The 15,100-nt window shown below is 43.6% G+C and overlaps 1 protein-coding gene across 11 annotated transcripts in view; it reads left to right on the top strand.

The window, feature by feature from the left end:
- Positions 1–12,363, top strand: part of LOC141917628 (zinc finger protein 532) — a 49,417-nt gene extending 37,054 nt beyond the window's left edge. For 10 of the 11 annotated variants that reach the window (XM_074810967.1, XM_074810960.1, XM_074810963.1 and 7 more), the window contains 4 exons: positions 1,485–1,763; positions 6,314–6,426; positions 8,122–8,269; positions 10,035–12,363. In XM_074810967.1, the coding sequence (XP_074667068.1) occupies positions 1,485–1,763; positions 6,314–6,426; positions 8,122–8,269; positions 10,035–10,529 (1,035 nt within the window). In that variant the 3' untranslated portion in view covers positions 10,530–12,363. Of the gene's footprint in view, positions 1–1,484; positions 1,764–6,313; positions 6,427–6,802; positions 7,017–8,121; positions 8,270–10,034 lie in introns of those variants that run through there. The other variant, XM_074810970.1, reaches the window with a different exon arrangement.
- The last annotated feature ends 2,737 nt before the right edge of the window (positions 12,364–15,100 follow it).

Here is a 15,100-nt window from a genome sequence, read left to right as displayed (position 1 = left end):
CTTCAGTTGCCTGAAAGTGTAGGAGCCTCCATCTCCCTACCCTGTGCTTCTTTCGCCTTGTCCTGGTGCACTAATGGGATACTAAAGGCAGCCACCTCCTTTACTACACAACTTCATTCTTAGAGACAGACAGTTGGTCCTGTGCGCTTTGCTATTTCATAACATTTTAGGTTTTTTAATTACTGGCTCTTCTTTTGAAGAACGTGTTCTACTGATCAGGTTGATATTTGCTGCAGAGCCAGCAGGTAGTCCCAAGAGCCACATGATTTACAAAAGAACTTGATACTGAAGTCTTATACTGGAGTATCAGATTTGTATTCTTAAATTCTCCGAATCAAGAACGTAGTGAATGTTTTTTTGTTTCTGAGGTTACCTGTAGGCAAATAATTACAATTGGGATGGACATAACGCCCAGGAGAGTTAGAATACAGGTCAGTAGATGAGATGATTAGGACACTGTCATTGTAAAGGGCAAGTCTTAGATGTGAGAGACCTCGACAGTGGATCCATGTGCAATGGTACGTTCAGTCTGGGCTGCAGTCATCTCTGTTGGCCCACAACCTGGCTGACTCCCTCCTGCTGTGTCCGTGTTCATGTGTGAAACTCAGACACGCAGCTGACGCCCAGGACTTCGGAACTGGTCGTCTTCTTGGAAGGCTCAGGTCTCGCACCAGCGTACAACACTGGCTCCAGAAACTGGGGAAGGAGGAGGTGGAAGAGTTGTTCCCTTCCTACTGATTGTTTACTTAAAGTCTAGAAATAAATGTGAGGAAGGATCACTGCCTGGGAGCTCCAGGGTGCTTGAGAACAGCTCATCAGACAGCTCAGCTGCCCCTGCTCTGGGGGACCCCATCAGCCTGCACACCTCGGATTCTGAGGGCTGTTGGCACTGCACCCCTAGGTTAGGGTGCTCATGACCTGAGCCTGGAGCGAGACAGGGCTTAACTCGGCCTCAGCATAAAATAGTAACATATCCTAAACTATATAGTTTCCTGATCCTTCCAGAGTTGCCTTTTCTTGTCTTGTTTACCAATGTGCCAAGTCAAAATTTGTCAGTAAAAACCTTTCCTTCTGGGACGTATTTAATCATGTAGTTTGAAATGAGGATCCTCGACTAATAGGTAAGTAAAGTGAGAAATTACACTTAATGTAATGTACTTCTTGAGCGCTTTTTTCCTCTCTATTAAACAGCAATTTAAACTTAACCTACAGTCTCTTTTTTTCTTTTTTTTTTATGCAATTATCTAGACACTGAAGAAAACTTCTCTTTAGCTATGGATGGTGTCCGTTAGTGTTGTTGGCCAGTTTCTCTTTATGCTAGGCCTTGCCTTTACTTAATCATGTTTCTTTAAGTTAAGAATGTGATCTGATAATAGTATGACAAAGAAGTAAATGAAGACTTGGTTCAGAAGGTCTTTGCATTTTGTCGATACAGCTGTATATGTCTGTGTTAGTTTTGTACCCTCTTTTCTCTTTTATTGTAGTCTATGCATGGAACTTTGAAAAGTGTTGAGGGGCCACCAAACCTGGGGATAAATCTGCCTCTCAGTACTAAACCTACAACTCAGAACTCAGCCGGTCACAACAAAGAGGACGCAAAGTCTGTCAACGGAACAGAAAAGTTGGAGAAGAAATCTCCTTCTCCCATAAAGAAAGCGGAGCCTAAAAAAGTCGCTAATCCTGGCTGGACGTGTTGGGAGTGTGATAGGCTCTTCACTCAGAGAGACGTTTACATCTCTCACATGAGGAAAGAACACGGAAAGGTAAATGAATAATATTCAATTACAAAAAAGTGACTTAAACCTGAAATGTGAAGCAATTTTTTTCCAAATTCAGTTGTGTTTTTGCAAATAACTCCTTTAAGTTCCATTGTTATTCTCCTCTGTTCTTGTATTTCATCTTTCTCTCTTTGGCTGCTTAGTTTTTGTCATTCTCTATGTAGTTCTGCTGAGGAAGTCCACACACTCTTAATTGTAGGCTTGTTTATCCAGTACCAGAATTTCTTCAAGATGGAAAGAGTGAGAGATGTTCCAGTATTTCGTCCAAGTCATCTAATCTGATCCAGGTTCTTCGTTCCTCCTTTGTGCTTTCGCAGTTCCCTCTCTTGCCAGTTCATTAACTGTTAGGCTCAGGGAGGAGTCTCGTTCTGTGGGTGCAGCGAGTGCCAAAGGGCACCGCGTGGTCAAGGCAGACACCCCGTGAGGCTGAGCGTCGCTCCGCAGTGAAGCGGTGCTCAGCGGGACCCTCAGTGCTGTGTGTGAGACAAGCCGCAGCGAGCTCCGGCAGCACTCGCCCGCGCTCCGGTCCTGCCCTGCCCCTGTGCTCCTGGAAACTGCCTGGAGCTTCCCTCAGTGGGAGGCAGGGAACTGAACTGAAGCACTGCGCTGCCTGCAGAGAGAGCCAGCTGGAAGGGGTGACAGGCTTCCTCTGTCTAAGTGGAGAAGAATCATCTTGAGTGAAAATCTGTAGTTTTCAGGATGCTAATAGGCTATAATAAATGATAGCACATTTCCAGAGGTTTCTGTGTCCCTTCATAGAATCATGAAAGTCTATGTGTGAGAATTCAGATCGCGTGCTTCTCTAAAGCTGTTGCGCAAATTATTTTATTCTGTTTATAAACATTTTATGGAAAAGCTGAAAATGCCAGACTACTGAGTGTCATCTCTAATTTTCTTATGACAGCTTCAAGCAAATAGCACCCGAGCCTGACTGACAGGAGACTATTTCCATGTTTCTCCTTGTCTTCCGTAACTCCCACTCCGTTCTTTCAGCCTCCCTGCTGTACAGAGTCCTGTAGCTGCATTGCCAGTCCCCCTTGGAATGAGACACACCCCATCAAAGGATTGTGATTCACAGAACTACATTTTCTTTTACCTGGCTCTCCTTTTACAGCTTGAGGGCATGCAAAGGAGACAAGCAGCTGAAATCGCACTGTCTCCATTTGATTTCTCCAGTTCCTTTAAAAGCCCCTTTTTGCATTTCTGTCCATGGAAGTCACTAAGGAACTGTTAATTGCTTCAGCTTCAAGCCTAGCAGGTGTATGCCTGACACTTCTGCTAGGCAGCGTATGTAAGGAAACTCCATAAATGTGTTACTGTGGCAAGCCTGTGCCCTGAATGCTTGATTCTGATCCTGTGACACTCACTCAATCATAGCTTAATTTTCTGTCAAAATCAGTCTCTTCAGCAGCATGTAAACTGCTGGTGCACTCCGTTTTGCCTGTTAGCCCAAATACTAACTCATCAGTGCTGTACCAGCAAACAGAAATAAGTTTAAGACCAGAGGCATTTTACGCTGATACAATTCTTAAAGCAAAACAACGCAACCTCCCTATGGAACTGTCACTCCAGAGTGAGCTAGAGAACAGTACCCAGTCTGATCACATCCACAGCAGGGGCAGCAGGCATCTCAAATAAGGTTCATCACACACTGATAATGCTTTCTCAATATTAGCTTTAAATATATATCTTGATCTGATTTTAATAAGAACGTGCAGTGTTACCTCAAGAGCAGCCCTTGTTATGAAATATTAGATAATTGTTGCACTCAAGTACTGGCCTAAACACCTGTTCACTGCTTACATTTATGTGCTGGTTTTTATCCCTATCCAAGTGGTTCCTGGAATAACACAGGAGGCGCATCTATATATACCTAAATGAATAGAGATACAACTCCATGTCTTTCAGAAATGGGTGATAAAGACCAGTTGCTACGTTCCTTCCAGATCTCTCGAAATTTTCAGTAATTGTTACCATGAAAATGACTATACTCAAAACCAAAACTTTTACGGATACATCTTATTGTAGAGAGACTAGAAATGAGCATTAAATAACCAAGCATGTGATCTGGGTCTAATAGATAATGGAGTTAATTTACAGTCTGTGTTTCTTAAGAATGATAGGTGTGGGTTAAATGCTCTAAAATGTTCTATGCAGAATGTTTGTTAAAAACTTTAATTAAGCAATTCATGAGCTATTCACAAAGCCCATTGTCATGTAAGGTATTTGAAGATAATTAGTTTCAAACTTCTAATTGCTGCTTTTGCAGGATCAGAGTGAAAGTCTGGAGCTGTAAGCCTTCTTAGCTGATCCCAGGCTGGATTATTCAGAGGTATTCATAGGAGAGGTGCTGCCATGTGTATCCTCTCTGGACAGATTCTGGAGTTCCCAGACCTTACTGGGCAGTGTCTACACAGGCAGACAGATTCACATTTTCTGTATCCTCTTCCTGAGCTGGTTGAAGGTAAGCCAGCTGTAGGGTAGGAAAACTTGTAGCCACCTTGGTGTGACACTCTGTCTGACCTTAAAAGTGCTGTTTTAAAAAAAAAATTATATGTTACTAGCCCAAAGGGTGGTTCTAACAAGTCTGTACAACTGCTGTCTGGAAACTGGATCCCGTATGTCTGCACTCGGCCGGGTAGGCGTGCGCGGAGCTTCCTAGGACTCCGGTGTGTTTCTGTGAAAGGACAGATGTTTTCTAAGCAGGAATTGCTTTACCAATTCCGACGTGCTGTGCATCTAATTGAACATCCTCTTTCTCCCTGTAAAGACGAGATGCTGTATAGCAGGTCCTGCTGCACCTAATTACAGAACTAATGTGTTAGTTCTGTTGGTTTTGGCTGCCATTACAGAAACTAATGCATCCAAAATCCTCTCCAGGTCTCTATCCAGAATCTTCCCAAGGAGTGTAGAGCGAGCGTGGTGTCAGGGGTGGTCACCGCAGGCAGCGCCCGGCGCCGCGGGAGGGACAGGGCCCTGCTGAGTGCAGTCCTGCTGCTGCTGCCCTGACCAAGGGCTCGCTGCAGCTGCGCTGGGCAGTGGCCTCGGCAGAGACACGTGGGCTGCCTTGGCTGAGCGCCTGTGGTGGTGCAGCACGGGGCAGGGCTGGCTCTTCACAGAAGCCCTAATACAACTTCACATTTTGTTTATTTTATAAATTCTTCCCAGAGCATTGCAGTCATGAGCATACTGCAAAATGTATTGATTAGTGCATTAGCATTAATGAGCACATACTGTGTGTACACACTGTCAGGTTTTCACCTTTAACAATTTAAGAGCAAAATATGTTGATTTCCTTTTATTTTAATTGGCCTTTAAACGTGAAAAGGAAGTCTAGGTTGAACAGTATTGCATCTCTAACAGCATTATGTTGACTAGCCCAAATAAAATTACCATATCATGTTTCCTAATGGGCTGCTTCACATTTGCATGAACGACCTTTCAAAACTGCTTTTCTTTCCTTCCCCCACACTCCATGTGATTTTGGTCTCGATAGCAAAAGGTCGCATCTCACTGTAACAGCTCTTACTCCTTTAGCCGTTCCAGAGATCGCTTTTTCCTGTGTACAAACCTTCCACCACTCACTCCAAACTTTGCAGTAAATTATAATTTTCAGTAATGAAATCACCTCTGCAGATCCCCACTGGCTCGTCTGTAGCTGTTCCTGAACAATGTAGCCATTAGGGAGAATGTAACGTGAAGTTCAGCACAAACGTAAGAAGGATGTTCTTCAGTTCCTTAAGCATTTCTGTATAGCTTGAGCTTCTTAGTATTTAGGAATGAGAATTCTTTTTATTATTATTGTTGATTAATGTTAGGCACTAGAGAATGACTTATGTCATGTTAAAATGTCCATGTGGGTTATTGTGCATTCGTTCTGGAGATATTTCTTCAGACACTGCAGCTCCTGTGGCCATGTTCAGCTGGAGTGACACAGATGGAGACCACTCCATCCTTCTCAGCTTCCTTCCTTTTCTTTCTCTGTCCACTTAAACTGTAATATAAACCCCACAGGATTCCCCAAACAGATGTCCCTCAGGTTGGCATCGGGCCGCACCTCTCGTTTCTTCATCTCTTTTCTGACCGTTAGGTGTCGGTGTCTGTGGCTTTGGCCCTTGTTAGGTGCCCTTCGCCCCTCCTGGCAGGTGACTGATCAACTGCAGACTCAGTTTGGGGAAGGGAAGGGAGAGGTTACTTTATGGTGAAAGTGAATCTCTCACCGTACTGCCTTTACTGATCCAGAAATAATTCACTGATCTTCCTTGCTTCTCTGGAGGAAGAAATTCTCTTCACCCACAGTCTGACACCAGTTTACAACTGGTGGTAGATGTGTGTGTAACTCATGCTGGCCACACTGTTGTGAAAGAGGCCCAGGTCCTCTGACTTCTGCAGCATTGCTGTAGGAGTGGTGTGTACTTGGAGGTAGAGTACCAGACATGGTAAGTGATGTTTCTTTCCTGTTACCGAAAGGTTTGACACACGCATTATTTTTACAGAGCTTTTTTAACTAATGTCTTTTTCTTCTTTTTTTAAAGCAAATGAAGAAACATCCATGTCGACAATGTGACAAATCTTTCAGTTCATCCCATAGTTTATGTCGTCACAATCGTATCAAGCACAAAGGCATTAGGAAGGTTTATACGTGCTCGTAAGTTCTACTTTTATTTATTTAGAAACAGAATATAAACCAACAAAAAACCTTGTTAGTTGAATTTATCTTCTAGACTGTATAAAAGCCAATGTCCCGTTCATTCAAATGAATCAGTTATTTAGATACATAGACAGGCTAAACTGTTTGGGCTGTCCTGCATGCCTGAAACACAGCAGGCTGCTGAGAATGCACGGACATAAAGTCTGCTGGCTTTCGGGGGCTTTGGGAAGCAAATCCGGAACTGAGCTGAGCTGAGAGTTGGCGTGGCTGATAGTTTTACAGAGGTGAACCTGGTTTTAAATAGAGTCTCATGTACACAACCCACTGTGCCAATCTACAAAAGTCAGTATTTGTAGTATTCTTTCTCTTACAGAAAACAGTGTGTAATGTCTAAAAATCCTCCGTGATGTTTAAGAGGCTGGAGAGACGATACATTATTTAAAAGAAGAAGCCATGTCAATCAGAGAGGATCCATAATACCATTTCTGTGGCATCTCTTCACTGGTAGATGCATATGTGTGTGTGTGCTGTGGACCTGAGGTGGCAGTACTGAAGAGGCAGCTGCCAGCAGCAGCCGTTCTCTGGCTGAGATCCTGCCCTGCCCTGAGTGATCTCGGCTTTCTTACGGAAAGCACGAGGGCCCTGCTGTGGGCACGTGAGACGGCTGGGCACAGCACGGCGTTCCAACAAGTGCTTTATAACCTCCCGGCTCCCTGTGCCCTGGTTGCCTGACACAACCCACACATCAGATTGTTCCTCGTGTACCCTTAATTTGTACTTGAGCCTAGGTGCGCTGGTGAGCCTGGACACTATTTCTCTGGGGGTATGACAAGTAGCAAATGCCAGGTTTCTTTCTGCACACCCTTTGAGCAGAACTTATCATATTTCTCTGTTTTCGTTTCAGAATGCCTACAGTACTGTCTTTTTTCCTTTTTTTAAAATAAAATTAAATGAAACGGCATTTTAAAAATTAAAACCTCAGGAGAAAGACTCAGAGAGTATTACAGTTAAACTCCTCCCCTGCGGTTCTTGTTTGGCCATCCCGCCCCAGACACCTGTACGATACGTTACACGGTCGGAGCTCAGGGGGAAGACACTTTCCACAAGCACAGGAGAGGTTCAGCAGTGCTGCAGCTGGTTCTGTCGGGAGAACAGAGCGCAGACTGTGAAGGACAAGGTGGTGCTGCTGGTTAGTTTGAGGTTTGGAAAGAGAGCTGAGAAGGAATTACTAGTTCAAGGAGATAAAGTATTTGGATTTGAATGCAGAATTAAGTGTTGTCTGGAGCTAGCATTCATCCTGCATGGAAGGTGATTGCTTTCCCTGTGAAATTTAAATTAAGGAGAGCTTTGGAAAGTGTCTAATAGAATATACAGTTTGGTGATGTTAGTGGAGGTCTAAGAAACAAAACTCAGATGCTCCCAGGTTTTATTCTGACTCACACTTCGTACCATTTTGGATATTATCTTCAGAGAGCTTCTTGTTTTCTCTGAATATAAATCGCTCAAACATTTCTAGTTTTATTTTGTAATTATGCTCATTTTCTTATAATGGTTGGAAAGGCGTTGTTGCTATCATCAATAGGTTGTACTCTAGTCTGGATTTATTTACCAGTCCTATTTGTATTCCTCAGAGTACTACTTTTGATAAGTGTGACACTTGAATCTGTGCACGTCTGCTTTGTGTTTATGTAGGCACTGCCCAGACTCAAGACGTACTTTTACCAAGCGGTTGATGTTGGAAAAACATATTCAGTTGATGCATGGCATTAAAGACCCTGATGTGAAAGAAATGACTGAATCAACCAATATGGAAGAAAGGGAAGTGAAAGAAGACACGAAGGTAATCACTTAGAAGATTCATTCAGTCACTCAGAGTGAATTTTTTGTGGGTATACATTTAGGATCTTTAAATAGACACAGGTATTTTTGTACAAGTCTGATCTTTGTACAAGTCTGAGCCCAAAAAATGTCTTAAAGTTTCCTGCAACAAATTCTGTCATGCTTGAACTAGAACATGTTTTTGGAAAGACTTTCTGTTTGGTTTGATCACTGAATGATGCAGAATATAACTTACTCCTTAGTGATTTGCTTTAAAAGCACCTTTCAAATCCTCTGCAACCAAGTCTTCTCATAGCTGTAGAAAAGCTACAGGTTACGTAGAAGCAGTGTGACCTTCTTTCAACTACCCAGCCTTGAGCTTATTCAATACAAATTTTACAGTGAAACTGCTTTCAATCTGATGATGAAAATGCAGGAGGATCTCCCACTGTGTTCAGCATTGGTGTGGCTTCACCTGGAGCACTATGTGCAGTTCTGGGCCCCACAATTTTAAAAAGGATGTGAAGGTCCTAGAGTGTGTCCAGAGGAGGGAACAAATCTGGTGAGGGGCTGGAGGGCAGGTGCTGTGGGGAGCAGCTGAGGGCTCCGGGCCTGTCTCGCCTGGGAGAAGGGGCTGAGGCCGAGCTCAGGGCTCTCTGCAGCTCCCTGGGGAGGGGATGGGGAGAGGGGGGTGCTGAGCTCTGCTCCCCGGGATCCAGGGACAGGACGCCTGGGAAGGGCTCAGAGCTGCGCTGGGGAGGTTCAGACTGGACGAGAGGAAGTATTTCTTCACCCAGAGGTGGTCAAACCCTGGAACAGGCTTCCTGGAGAGGGGGTCGCTGCCCCAGGCCTGTCGGTGTTTAAGAGGCGATTGGACAATGCCCTTAACAACAGGCTTTAACTTTAGGTCAGCCCCGGAGGGCTCAGGAGTTGGACCAGATGGTTGTTGTAGGTCCCTTCCAGCTGAACTACGCTACTTTTCTATTGATGAGTGTTAGAAGGAAAGCAAAAATAAGGTGACAGCTCTGTCCAAAGACTTGTTACATGCAGACATTAACAGCATTTTTTAAATGTTTGGGGCTCTATATGATAAAGAATTTCACTGCTGACAGCAGAGACACAGACATCTGGTTTTTAAAGTGTACTGTTTTCCTTTATATGTTTAGCTTATTTAAGTGTTGAAAATATGTCAGCTATGTACATTGTCTCGTAAACACCATGCAGCATATCTGAGCCACATAGGATGCAGAGGATTCTTGAGGAATATTCATGTCAGAAGAATGACAAGGAGAATATAAACAATAATCAGTTTAATTAGTTTTAAAAAATGTGCAATAGGTTAGTTTGGTTACTAGTGATCAGGAGATAATCTGTCAAGTCAAATTTCAGGCATGAAATAATACTAAGTAATTAAAATGGAGTTCCAGAAGGTAGTACTTGAAAAGTTCCTAGACTGATACTCTACACCCTGTACGCAGCAGAGGTCTCATTGGTGTGTGTACTCGGATGCAGTTACACTGGCAAATATTTATTCAAGTTTATCCGGTGTATTAGATACTGTAGCTCTATCTGATCTGACAGATTTTGTGTGCAATTTGTAATAAAGAAAACCCCTGGTTTTCCAACATGTACAATATATATTTGCTAGTGTTATTTCAAATACTGTATTTATCAAAGTTGTACTGGAATCTACCAAGGGAAGGTTTTTGAAGTTTGCAAGTCACCAATAGTTATGAAAAGCACCATGTATTCACCTCACGTGATATACCATTTCTGGCTTTTTTTAGGTTCCTAGTCCAAAGCGTAAATTGGAAGAACCTGTACTGGAGTTCCGGCCTCCACGAGGTGCAATCACTCAGCCATTGAAGAAGCTAAAGATAAATGTTTTTAAAGTTCACAAGTGTGCTGTTTGTGGCTTCACAACAGAAAATCTCCTCCAGTTTCATGAACATATTCCTCAGCATAAATCTGATGGCTCTTCGTACCAGTGCAGGGAATGTGGACTCTGTTACACATCTCACGTGTCGCTCTCCAGACACCTCTTCATTGTACATAAGCTGAAGGAGCCTCAGCCAGTATCAAAACAAAATGGGTCTGGGGAGGATAATCAGCAAGAAAATAAACCCAATCATGAGGATGAATCTTCTGACAGTACGGCATCAGACAGAAGATGCAAAGTGTGTGCAAAGACTTTTGAAACTGAAGCGGCCTTAAACACTCACATGAGAACACATGGCATGGCCTTCATTAAGTCAAAAAGAATGAGTTCAGCTGAAAAGTGATCAGATTATTCGGGATGCAGAAATCTCTCTCCACATTGGAATACTAATGACATTTTTGCTACAGAAAGTTCAAGGTATAATAGTGTTAACAGTACTGTTCAGGCTGTTGCAATATATTCTGCATAAAAGCGTGCCCTTCACCTCATTGTCTATACCCTCAAAACCATTGAAGCAGTATTTGAGTTGAAAAGAGTTTGTATATATTTAAACTAATAACTTTTGTACTCTTTGTTATGTGTTTGTATCAGTATCTAGTGGAAAATTTGGGTTTTTCTGTTTTGTTCTGTTTTTTTCTAGTAAGTTGCTTTAAAACAGAGTTCTGAATGCTGGGGCAGTTCCTTTGGGTTCTCTTAAACTGTTTCTTATTTGAATGCTTCTGAAAGAGAGTTTAGTGAATGGAAGTGCATCAGAAGGCAGTGCTTGGAGGGGAGTAGGGAGGGGAAGCAAGCTTAAGAGATTTTAAATTCTAAGAACTCATGCTTCTAAATGTCTAAGGAAGCTTTTAAACTTTCTCTTTATAAATATATACAAAATTTAAAAAAAAAAAAAAAAAAAAAAAAGAAGAAAAAGTACCACTGCATATGTAAAATGCAGGGCTGGTTTTAGGTGGCAACACCAGAACAGGTGCAGACCCCCTAGAATGATAAAGTACTTTTGAAAAGTATAATTGCACAACTCTATGTATCATGAAGTGATTTTTTTAGGCCATCAGGTGCTTGTGATCAAAGGTCAAATTGTTACAAAAGGGCTGGGCTGCTCTGGATTTAACAAATAAGATGTAATTAGAGGAATAGGTTTATAATGATGATGTTTTTTGTCATGTAATTTATTAAACATTATATAGAAGCGAGTACACAGCATTATGTATTTTCCTTAATTTCTGGTTATTGAAAGAAAATAGTTAACCCTTGCTACAGGGGTTGGTATTTCCCAGCTCTGTATGCTAATGCCAAATGTACTTGGTGCTCAGTGTTACATCCAGCTGTCGAGGAGCTAACACACCAGCCTGTGTACGTATAACGGGGGCTTTCAGCTTTAGCACAGACCGTACGAAGCTAGTTCAGCCATTTCAAACATGTATCTAATATCACTAGTTACGCTTTCACAAAGTACAAAAAGGTACCATACTGTCCCTTTCATATATAGTTCTCTGTGAGAGTTATATTTTTGGTTTGGTTTTGCATTTTATACCTTGTATGTATCCCTTAAAAAAAATTTTGTACTTTTTTTTAAAACAAATTGTGTATATATAGATAGGTGCATGATACACAGTAGTAGTTGTTTGGTTCCTTACAAGTCTTGCTGCTGTCAGATGTTACTATACACTATGTCCATTACAACTGTATTAAACACATTTCATATGTAAATAAATGTGGAGCATTTTGCCCCTAAAGATTTGTGAGATTCTGTTATTTATCATTAAATTTTAAAAGTTTGAAAAATGGAAGTGTTTGAAAAAATAGGGATCCTTCTCAGCCACCTCTGTAAAACTTCTTAATCACTCTGGAAATTGTGTATCGGATACATCAGTTCGGCTTTCTCTCTCCATCCTCATTCTTAATTTGGTTCGTTGGTAAATGCTTGTTATCCCATTTATATTACTCACCTACTGAGTGGTTATGAGGTACTTCTCCATCCTAAAACATACAGCTGGCGTCGCAGGATCTTAGTGCGTAATGTACACTGGCCATCACTGCCCTTTCATTAAGTGTATACCTCTTGAACACTTGTTTGTTGATGTGCACTGTCAACTGTACAACAAATGAGTTATCACTATGCAGAATGGTGTTTTGTATACAGTGAACAGATAATAAAAGTTAAATTTTCACAGCCATTATTAATACTTTTGTTTATTTTCCCCTTTCACTGTCTTGCACCTGCAAGGGATGCTGCAGAGCAGTAACTTAGGTTGTTGTTGGTGCTGTCAAGAGGCAAAACACTAAACGTTACTGACAAGTCATCTGAAAGCTGTTGGGCACGGTGTGAAGCCCTCGGTGCCCCAGCCCACTGCCCAGGTCTGACGTGTGCAGTGCAGGCTCCACGCTGCCTTCACCCCCGGCACTCCACCGAGTCCCTTTCGCTTGAGCGGAGCGCAGCTACTCAGCAGTAGGCTCTATTCAGTTTTAATTGGGGAACTCTCTTGAAAGGTTTAAGGGATAGTGGGTCTTGAACTGCCCCATGGTCTCGAGACACATTTCTGTGTTGGAGCTTATGCACGCTTGGGTACGGCAGGACAGCGTAACTTCTCCAGGTAAATGGTTCCTTTTAGCAGACAGAACTGCACTCAGCTGGGTGAAGGAGGGAGGAGCTCTGCTGAGGACTCTGGCTTTTTCCAAGTACCAGACTTGGGGTGGGAAAAAAAAGATACTTAGTGGGACAATTAATACTACAATGTCTCTCACATAGTATTTCTTGCCTAGTCCTCCAGCTCCTCCAGACACTGGGGCTTCTGTATCTTCTGAGTAACTCAAGATTCCTAGGTACTAGTAATAAAAAAGGCCTGTTGGGTAGTTTTCTCTTTCCAGGGGAGCTTTCCAGTGTCCAAGCATTATTCCAGGAGTGGTACTTCCGCCGGTTCCCTTTTGAGATTCTTCTGCATGGAAGCTGGTCTCCTCCAAGCAGAGATTACCTGGTAATGACCAACCTGTTTGTTTATTGCTATTTTACTTGATCTTGGGCAAAAGACAGTTTCACATTTCATTTGGCTGACCCTTTCAGAAATCGTGGCTCCTTTGCTGCTCAACGCCTCGGTGTAAGTTTGTCGTGGTCCTAAGTGTGCTGGCCTCATCTCCCCATAAACCCAGCTCTCGGGGGACACGCGTCCTTATCAGACAGAAAAGCAAAAGCAAGTGGTGGCCCCAAATGCAACACAGGCATGTTGGAATTGTAGTGCCTTATTAATGAACTAACTTTGTACTGATTCGGGGGCTGGCCAGTCACCCGCTCTCTCTGCTGCCAGTGGGGTCAGTGATGGTTTTGGTTTGCTGGAGGAGAGGCTGAGCAAGGAGTAATGCCAGCAGGCTTGTGTTTCAAGCAGAAGGGATTTTAAGGGACAGCATGGTGTAATATAGCCAACGAGGCCAGCACAGAGAAGGGAAAGTGTAAGAGAAGTTTCCTGTGCATTTGCATACCAAAGAAGCAGCAGCAAGCAGCTGGGCACGGTTTCAGCACACTGGAAACCCAAGGAATGCTGCTGGAGAGCCACGGTAAAGGGAATGAAAAGAAATGAAGCTGCAGCCTCCCCTCCTCTTCCATCCCGCTGTTCGGCTGTGCAGGCTGAAAAGGGAGTAGCTACAGCCTGAAAAGCTTCCAAGGCTTCTGCTGGGGCACAGCCTGAGCCATGACATTCACAGTTGCTGTTCAAATTAAAGCAAGTTCAGCTCGGTGTGGGTTTGCTGTGAGTTCAGGGTGTTCCCCTCAGGAGCAGGGAGCAAGCCCTGAATTAGGAATTCTCTGGAGAGGCTCCCAAAATGTGGGGATGGGAGGAAGGACAGGAGCGAGAGGAAGGCAAACCCCCTTCAGAGCATGCAGCAGGACCCCCATCAAGGGCACCTCGCCATACCTGGTCCTCTGCAGCAACCAAACCACCAGCCCCAGCTGCTGCCAGGCTCTGCCACGGAAACCAGTCAGAGCCAAGCAGCAAACAGGGCTGGGCCAGCCGGGACGCCATCGCCGATGCAGCGGCCACCGCTGCCGTAGCCTCCCAGTCCCAAGCACACTCGAGGGAGGCACTGAGCCTCCTTTGCCATTGCAAACAGCCTGGGGACCCCTGGAAGACAGGGCACCCCCCAATCGGCGCTCTGCGTGTGGAGCTACAAGTCTGTCAGGGCTTCCTAACAGGAATCTGGTTTCCTGGAGACCGGGAAGTGAACAGCACGTTGTAAAGCAACGTGAGACACCAGTGAAAAGGCAAAAGTCTCAGCATGACTAGGGGAATTATCTCCTCTTGTAAACCATAAAGAAAATATTTAAACATATTTTTACCTGAGATCTGACATTTGAATTGTTTACTTTTAATTAATGTTGTGACACTGATGGTCAATTACATTGATGACATTAATACCCCTCTTTCTACACCTTCCTTCCTCTGAGGATTTAACAGTAATGGATTAAACCTCATAAAACCTCTCTGTGAGGTCGGAAAGGGATCATTTACCCTCCACTGTTTTTCAGCCACTCTTTTGGTTGAACACAGAGGTACATAATGTTGCCCATAGATTAGAACAGAAGTACTAATTAAGGCTTCAGGGAACATTTAGGCAGGCAGAACATAGCATTAGTGTCAGGTCTGGGGTTAATGTGTAGCATTCACCCTGTGCAAAGGCAGGGATTTCTGACCCTGGAGGCAATGCCTGACAGGTATATATGTGTGTGTGTATGTATAGACATCTTCTCCTGTTGTGTGCCTTTCCATTCGATCCCTTCTGCTCTTCAGCAGGGTAGGGAGCTCACTGAGACCTCTTCCCAAGTCTCCAGCTACAGAGAAACTGCCTGATCAGGACTGCAACCACCCGTTGGGGAAGAGCGACTGTGACCAGAGCCATGCTCCTCAGCAGCACAGCCAGTCCCAC

The sequence above is a fragment of the Strix aluco genome, chromosome W (genome assembly GCF_031877795.1).
Source record: "Strix aluco isolate bStrAlu1 chromosome W, bStrAlu1.hap1, whole genome shotgun sequence".
Classification (NCBI taxonomy): domain Eukaryota; kingdom Metazoa; phylum Chordata; class Aves; order Strigiformes; family Strigidae; genus Strix; species Strix aluco.
The sequence above is the reverse complement of the archived record's forward strand: the minus strand, read 5'-3'. Positions and strand labels throughout refer to the sequence as shown.